The sequence below is a fragment of the Phytophthora infestans genome, genomic scaffold (assembly GCF_000142945.1).
Source record: "Phytophthora infestans T30-4 supercont1.26 genomic scaffold, whole genome shotgun sequence".
Classification (NCBI taxonomy): domain Eukaryota; phylum Oomycota; class Peronosporomycetes; order Peronosporales; family Peronosporaceae; genus Phytophthora; species Phytophthora infestans.
In genome coordinates, this window is record NW_003303733.1 from 1,706,719 (window position 1) to 1,715,526 (window position 8,808).

An 8,808-nucleotide genomic window follows, 5' to 3' on the forward strand; every position below is an offset into this window, starting at 1 on the left:
AGGCAGTCTGATCGAGAGCCTCATCCAACTCCTGCTGGGCATCCCAGTAGCGGTTTAGCAAGTCGTTTTCGTTCTGGGCAGCCAAATCGCGAGTGTTATCGACGCGACGGCCCTCCTCCTGTTGCTGACGCAGCCCGAGATACCCGCTGGATTGTTAAGCACATCGTTGCCCACCAAGATCCACTTCGCGCTCCCAGGTGTCATCGTTGGCTCACCCACGATGTTCCGGCCGCCCGTCGCTATCGGTTACGATGGCTCGAGTTTCCTCCCGACAAGGATACGGGGGAGCCTCGTGTCAATCTCCTTTGTGACGTCCCGAATGTGGTCCAGGCGTATGAGTCCGGTCTCGCTGCGAACCAACATGTGACGCATGCCAGCTCGCACGAGGAGAACGACTCGAGCGATCACGCGAGCGTGCTCGAGACCGATGACTTGGTCGACCACGTGAACGGGACGGAGATCTGCGATTTGTGCGACCACGCGAACGCGATCGAGATCTGCGATTTAAGCGACCACGCGAACGTGACCGAGTCTGATGCCAAGGATCTTCGCGTGCAGAGCGTCGGCGTGAGACGGCGCGACTTGAGGCGCGCACGTTCTCGGCCAACGAGCGACGGTACTTCTCGATCCACCCGTGTTCTTGTTCACCGAGCGGATACTCGGCGATGTGACTTCTCCACTCCTCGACAGTCGGACGCGACCCAGTACAAGTGCTACAGCCTTCAGCGACCCTCACGTAGCGTATGCGGCGCATGTCCTCCCATGCACTGGTGCAGACGCGCTCGCGGAGTTCCGTGAGCGAGTGTTCCTTGACGACCTTCATGCGGTACACCAGCCAGCCGACGAAGCTCTCCTATTCTTCCTGCGTCCAGTTCCAGCGCCGGATGAAAGCGCACCACGACTCCTGCAATGCGCCATATGCGAGACCCTCGACAGGCTTCTCCCGCAGTCTGCGGAAGCGCCGGAAGTGATCCTTCATCGTGTCCAGTGGGTCCGGATCCCGCGCTCTGGATATATCGTAGAGAGCCCATGCCCGGAGCTGGTCGTCCATCACGCGCGTGGCGCGTGCCGCTGCTGATCCATCGTGTTGTTTGTCAAGTTGTCCGCAAGTTGAGCTGTGTCGCTCCTGCACTTCGCAGCGTTCAACGCACGGCTTAAGCTGCGGCCAAGTCGTAAGCTCGGTGATTTGAACTCGGTGTCGGCGAGTCGAAGACGAGTCAGCTGACGAAGTTCGAAGCGGATCGCCAGTCACAAACCGAGTCTGATCTTGTCCAGGGCTTAGGCAACGGCCTTGATGGTGACATGTTTACTAATGGATAGCCTGACCAGACCTGCCTGGTCGCAGTGTTTAAGAGGGGATCGTTTGTCGATGGTTTTCTTTTCAGAGGGGGAACGTTTGGCGACTGCTTGGAGCCATTAGATCGACTGCTAAGCCGATCCACTGAGTGTCGGATGAGCGTCAGCATTACCAAGAGTATTTCGTCCAACCCAAGGTCAGCTTCCAGTCGCACGTTATTTTGCCACGTGGAATACGGGCCGTTTCGAAGAAGATGACTGCAATCGTCGAGCTTACATTCGTGAAGTCGAAGAAAGGGATGCAAGCTTTCCTAGGCGCACTGAGCTACTACAGTCGATTTTCTCATAACTTTGTTGTGTATGGGGCGACGCTCTACTAATTCAAGGACATAGACATTGACCCTGGTGAATTGGAGTCAGCTGAGATTCCACTTCACTTGATATTTGTGAAGTAGGAATATGAGAAATGGGAAGAGTCCAAAGAAGCTTCCAAAAGATAACAGATAATAGAGCAAAATTTTCTAGTCCAAGGCACATGTACACTCATCCGGTAAGTCCCTGCACAGGGCCGGCTTACGTCTGCTGTAAATACCCGAGAGGCATAGCTTGTAGAGTACTGATTGGTAGCACCAAAATATAGGTCGGTCCGGGTAAGACACAGGTCTCGCTACGCGCGAAAGAAAAGCCCCGCGAATTTAGTGGGCCGGTACGTCGGATAGCCGGGGTGCCGTGAAAAGTATAGCTGAGCTGCCTCGGCGCTCAGTGACCTGTTAAAGCACTCGCACGCCGTCATCCATCCTTTGGTGGGGGACACATAATTTTGTGAGCGCAACCGAGTCGAACTCGGCGGAGACACGGAAGTGCTCTGTCTTGTCGTCGCGGACATTACGTAGGACAACTTGCTCGTAGAAGTCCTGGTTTCGGCTAACATCGAGCCTTTGTAGAGTCAAGTGGGTTCGGAAGCCCTCTCTTTTTAAAATTCGACCAAGTGATCACAGAAGCGTCAAGCGGAATATCAGTTAGGCTCATATTGTCCCGACCCAGGTTCGATCGGAGCTTTGCGGAAGGAAGTCACTTGTCTGTCCCGGCTGGGCCGAGCCGCGAGGGGTGCAGGCAAAACCGCCGACGTAGCTCGTCGATTTGTAGTGGTTCGTGTAACGAATGCACGTCTGACGGTGTATGTGTGCTCTACTAGCCACAGTAGTCGTAGACGAAGCCACTGAATGGTGTATAAATTGGGCCGGGGGAAAGCATTGGCTGGACACCGGGGTCTGGCCAATGCTTTCTCCATATGTTCTACTCATTGTAACACGGCCAGGTCGAGCTGGATCAGAACCGTAGGTCTAATACCTTCAGGGAGCCCAGAAGCGCGGCTATCAGGTTTCAATGGCTCTCTGGACATTTACTTAGTTGAAGCGAGCCCAATCAAACCTCAATCGAAGTTGCAGCTCTACGAGAATAGCGTATGCGTATCTTTCGTACCTGTCTTCTAGCGGGGTCCCGCCATAGCAAATATTGATCGGTTTAGGACCTCTCGATAGTAATAATCGTCGATTGCGTATCACTAGTACAATATGGAGGCTAGAGGTCATCTTGACTTGGTCTTGTGAGGCCCTTGTTCAGGTGGAGAACGTGTTCTAAGCCGAATAAATTAAAGCAATTAAATTGGTTAAATTGGTGAGTCATGTTCCCACCTCCGTCATGACTTAGGCGCCTGATATAGACCGCCAGGACGCAGAAGTGTCACGGAGCTGTCAAAGGGTCGACAGCTATGCGTACAGCAAGACCATGCTCCGCTGCGGGAATGCCACGGGCATGGGTCTTTTGCCCGGCGTGTGAACCTGCTACACTAGCAGCGTCCAACGCCGAAGGTCGTCGCGTCGTACGGGCTTCGACAGTGGTTATGCCTTTAAGTGCTAACCGGGTGGGTAACGTAGGACCACACAGTCGCCCAGACCTTAACGGCAGAGGAGGGCGCTGAATGCGCTTCCTGTGTGGGTAACACAGTACCACACGCAGTCGTCCAGGCTATAACTGAAGAGGAAGGCACTGATCATGCTTCCTGTGTGGATAACACAGTATCACACGCAGTCGCCCAGACTATAACGGAAGAGGAAGTCATTGACCATGCTGCTAGATCGCTTGGAGCTTTTTGGATGTTAGCTTGATTCCTTCGGCTGAGATCGTGTCGACCAAACAAGTCGACCTCTTTCCGCACAATATGCCATTTCTTACTATTTAATGTGACTTCATATAGAGACGCTCGAAGACGATGATCAGGTGCTCGAGATGGTATAATCGTTCATAGCAAGCACTAGAATGTCATTTATACTCATCAACTAGCTCTAAGTCGCCGAAGATTTTTTTTCATGCAGGCTTGGTATTCATCTGGAACTGTGTAGATACCCCTAACCAGACGCTTGTACTGGAACTTGCCTCATACAACAGAACTGGGCCTTTTTTCAGGCGAGTCAGCGAATATAATAGCCGCGATAAGCGTCAGGTGCTGATATTCATTTATCCTCGGAGTATTTCGCGAATACGAAGAACGTTATAGAAGCTCCTAACGTAGTTACATATTTAACCATCCATAGTCAATTAGCAAACGCAGCAACCCGTTAGGTGTGACCAGGAAGAACGCAGGTGACGCCGTCTTCGAGTCGTAGATCCAGTGCATCAGCGTTAATAATTCGTTGGATATGCGTGCAATATGGTTTATAGACTGGGAGATAGAAGTCTCGTAGTCGTCAAATTCCGTGCGTTTGAGGTGGTCATCTTTGCGACACCGGTGTTTCACGAGCTCATTCAAGTATCTATCCACCAGTGTGTACTCCACGTGATCAGAAAGAAAATGCTCCAGCTCGACCGCACTGATAGCAGCTTTCTTCGACAGATGCTCGTTGCCCTCGTGATTGTCCGTGTTACTTGTAGTTCCACTGTGGTCAGTATTGATGTTAATAAACTGTCGTCTCACTGCCCCACTTTAAAATTGGATGGCTCTACTCCGCTCCCTTAGCACCACCAGCCTGGTCGTGGCGGTCCTTCACTTCCTGTGGAGTACCAGGTCGCTTGTCACTGTACTCCTCTTGAATGGCGATTCAGATCACCTCGTCCATTGTGGTCGCATACACGCGAAAAAGCTGCGTGCGTGCGTGCAGGACCGACCTTTAGGCCATCTGAGAAAACTGTTGTCTTAATAGCTTCAGACAGGGGATACTGTGGTGTTGGAATTCCCACGTGAACTCTAGCTACAAATGTAGTTAATACGTTTTCACAACAATACGTCTGCTAAGATAGCAAACGATCGTTCGGGCGGACCTGAAGACCCCAGCTCTGCCCTTGCACCGGGGCAAACTGGACCTTGTACACTACGTATATAGGTCAACCAGTAAAAAATAAGAACACGCTACTAGCACGAGCAAAGCTAGCAGGTGTTATGAATCCTCGTGGTCCCAACAGCGGAAGGGTACCAGGCACGGGTAAGCCTTTTACGAGGGCTCCGAGTGTTTAACACTCGGCTGAAAGAATAAAAGGGATGCAATACAAGCACTCCCAGTCGTGCAAATAAGCAACAATAAGCCGCCACGTAAACCTCCCGATAGTAATTGGTTAATACTCAAAGTCTCTTGGCCTTGCCGAATGAACCCTCGCTACAGAGCTTCGAGTTCACCGACAGGCATAACACTCAAACAAGCTTGACCAGACGCTTACCTTGAAGCCGGACGTCGCTCTGTGTGCTTGAGTTGAAATTCTGTTCTGTATTTATATTTACCCTTTCGGGTCTATTCCTAATAAGAAGTCCTAATAAAGTATACAAATATCAAGTGAACAATGATCCATATTGGATCTTCTTGCACGCCAAGCGTCGTCTGCCGTCGCATGAGCATCTTTAACGGTTTGCGCTCTGTTCCAGACCGTGAACTTGCCTTCAAAGGGTCGCAGAGTCTTCAGCGAACTCATCCCAACCGCCACCGAGGTTTCGTACCGTAGATGGTCAGTTCTTGGCCGCTGAATGCGAATCCGGCCAGTCCATTATTAATAATAAGGACAGCCTGGATTCAGTGACATCTGGACCGTATCCAAGATCCGTTGAGAGCTCGGTAGTGACGCCGTCGAGTCTCTTGCACCTTGGAGTCACCGTACATCACATGACCGAGGGTTCGTCGCTTGAATATCTTGGGCGGTGTCGCGTCTTTGTTGACGGGCGATTATCCACAACTCTGGAGAAATCACTACACCACAATTCACTGCCAGGGATGCCATATCTATCGCACGTACTCGTGCAGTTCGCGTTTCCCTTGCTTTCAAGTGAGAAAGGCGAGCGCTGGTGGAAATTTTGTTCGCCGGTAGCAAGGTGGCGTGCAACTGACCATACAGCTGCGCCCCGTATTCGAAGCACCCAGGAGATATGATCTCCGGGGTGTATGCCCAGTGCTTGCCACGTCAAGGCTGGACGGGGCAAAAGCCGAAGTGGCTCGTTCGAGACGATACCCGTCTTCATGGTGATCTCAACCTCTCGGATCAGACGTGAAGGTTTATCCCTTCCTTCTCCCAAACACGGGACCTTCAGTCTTGTAGGCTTAGGCTTGATTGTCTAATGAGCGGCCGTTGAGGCCTCTAATTTCCCCGCGGGTGTGAGCGATCAGATCACGCTCGCAGGTCACAAACGCAGTCACGCGTTCATGCTGCTCGGCAAGCTTCACCCGCCAAGCTGCGGAGGACACCTCGTCCAAAGATGCCTTCCATCTTCCGAACGGAATTGTACTGTGAGTCATTCAAGTGAGGAAATTCACTTCGGTCCATCATGGCTCAAACGTAAAGATCACAGATAATTCAGGTAGTTGAATCTACCCGCGAAGGCGTAGGATTGACTACAGGAGCTACTAAGTGTGACGGACCACACGAGCACCTTGCACAGAGGGAGTGCTTAAGGGTATTTTCTACCCAGGTGAATGTGTTCCCGACCTCAGAGGGAACTGTTTGCTACTTAGAATAGTAAATGTAAGACTGATGTAGTTATAAGTAAGCTCCTTGGGCTCCAATACAAACTACAGGTCACCCATAGTGGAGCTATGTAGTTATGTACTGACTGCCCCATGTAAAACATTCGATTTACAGGTAAAATATGTAGATTAGAAATATATGTGCGCCACATAGATTTTTTTTACAATTCGTAAGTAAGAGTGAAAAGTCAAAATCGAGAGAATTATGGATTCAAATTCCTGTCTGTTTTCACGTCATTGTGCGAAAATATTTTATCACTTTTTATTACTTCGAAGTAATACGGCATGTGAAAGATCTCTTCACAATCACCTCAGCTCCTGGATTTCCATAAACAAACGTGCCACCTGCTCCTGGATTTCCATAAACAAACGTGCCACCTGCTGAATGGCTCCAGGTAGCGGGATTCTAGGAGGCGAAACTCTTTATACTTCACAAATGTGTTCGTTGTTAAACAATAGAAGTATCACTAGGAGTACATGTATATGCACATCAGATCGATCATACAATGGAGTCCACTGTACCCGTAGACCAGTTTTGAAATTTTTGACCTTTCTCAGCGTGGTAACAGCTCATCAGAATCGCATCTATCCTTCGTCTTGGTCTTTATAGCAACAATCTCATCCAACACTGAGCGTAGACTCTCGACCGACGACCACATGCTGCGGCTTTTGCCATTCATTCGACCGTAGAAGTTACGATTTTTACCAGGACCCACTGGAAACCTCTTGAACGCCTCCGACTCCAAATACTGAAGACACGCATGCAAACCGTAGCGTTGGGCCAGCGTGAACAAGTCCACAGCCTGTTCGAAATAGTACCACCCACTTTGGGGCTTCGGGCGTTGATCCATCTCGACGAAAAAAAATGCTCCAAGCTCGTTGTAAATAGGCAAGATCACTTTTCTTTCGAAAAAGGTCCCAGCTTTAAGTTGGCGACATCGTCGCTGGTTGTGAAGGTCGAGATTGCGTGAACGAGACAGTGGCGCCCAGAACTTGCGTTCCCAAACAGCTCGGGCGTTTTTCTGCCAAAATGTTTGCAGCGCTGCCGCCAATTGCGGATATCTGACTCGCGAAAATGGCAAAGATAGTTTATCAGGGTTGAAGACTTCCTTCCACGGCTCCTTCGCTTCCAACCGCTCAAGCGCGTCCATAATACTCGCACGCACCACAGCTTCTGACAGGGACGCGGGGTTCAGACTTAAAGTAGTAGCAACAACAGCATCTGTTTCCTGCCCAGATACTGACACTCGTCGACTTACTTTTCTGGTTCGATCATCACTTGCCTTCTGGTTCTCACCGCTAGACTGTTGCTCTGACTCATGCCCCCTTGATCGCTTTCTCTGGGCTGGTTGTGTAGACAATGACGTCACCTCTGAAGACGTCACAGTAAATGGAGCTCCAATCTCCTCCATCGCTCCACTACACGTTGGATCGACTGATAGCGGCGGCGGCGGCAGTGGGACCATAGATAAGGCCTGAATATCCACAGGGATGACACTGATTGCTTGGTCTCCGCGTCGCACAAACTCATGAAGTAACGCTGCCTCTCCATGGCAGTACTCATGGAAGATATCGCGTAGCCACAAGACGTTCCTGGTGGCCACACGGGCCGAAAGGTAGCGGAAGACACACGGGGGAGACGTCGGTGTGCCCATCTGAGTCTGACGCTGTCCATTGATGTCCACCTCGTTTTCCTTCTTTTGTTCAGCTAACAGCCGTGCCGCTTCCTTCAACTTCCGAGGACTCGTTCTCTTCACGGGCATCACACTTATGACAGTCGCGCCAAGCCGCATGAAATCCTGTAGCGTGTGTTCGTTGCCGGCGTAAAAATCGGTGATCATGCGACGCATTAGCGCCAGACTCGATGTGTGCAGGAGGTTCTCCAGGAAGTTGCAGAAGGCCAACAACGTCGGCAATGGCGCCATCATACCGTTAGCTTTCCGTCACAAGTTTGAGCTGTGAAAATATTCGCCAATTACGATGAAGATGACGCATGGTTTCTGTACGGTGTTCGCAAAGAAAAAAAAAATCTATAAACCAGTGTACTTGCTTTTCAAAGGTGATTCGTTACCGTAACGCTAATGGTAACTTCCCATGGGAAAGTGATATGCAATGGATGGACTTGCTTTTGGAACACAGCGTATCAGGCTTAGCAAGCCGTAGCCGAGGTAACGATTGAGTCCGAGCTGGCCGTACCGGTAGCCACCTCCGTCGAGTTCGACGAGGACGTCGTGGAGGTAGTAGCGGTGTCGCTGGTGGTCGAAGTGGCCGTCGACGTAACAGCCGACGTTGTCTCCGTCGTGGTGCTGGCTGCAGTCGACGTCGTCGAAGCTGTGCTGGTGCTGGCCGATGAGTCGCTCGATAGAGACGAGCATACGCTGGAGAAACCGCTGGCCAGCTCGTACACATTCACCTCCAGACCGCTCGTAGGCACTGTCAGGGTGCAGTCGGGTGGGCTCAGCGAGAAAATTGACTCGATGAGAGATTGGCAGTTCGTTGATGCACACAT

The 8,808-nt window shown here is 51.0% G+C and overlaps 2 protein-coding genes across 2 annotated transcripts; both read right to left on the reverse strand.

The window, feature by feature from the left end:
- Window positions 1-6,706: 6,706 nt before the first annotated feature.
- On the reverse strand, window positions 6,707-8,247 carry PITG_12554 (uncharacterized protein; the record flags this gene model as incomplete). Its single annotated transcript, XM_002900385.1, has 3 exons — window positions 6,707-7,473; window positions 7,555-7,557; window positions 7,723-8,247. 3 exons carry the CDS (start codon window positions 8,222-8,224, stop codon window positions 6,854-6,856), a joined length of 1,125 nt encoding a protein of 374 aa, XP_002900431.1.
- Window positions 8,248-8,448: 201 nt separating this feature from the next.
- PITG_12555 (elicitin-like protein, putative) lies at window positions 8,449-8,808 on the reverse strand (the record flags this gene model as incomplete). The annotated part of the gene is made up of 1 exon (XM_002900386.1): window positions 8,449-8,808. One exon carries the CDS (start codon window positions 8,806-8,808, stop codon window positions 8,449-8,451), a length of 360 nt encoding a protein of 119 aa, XP_002900432.1.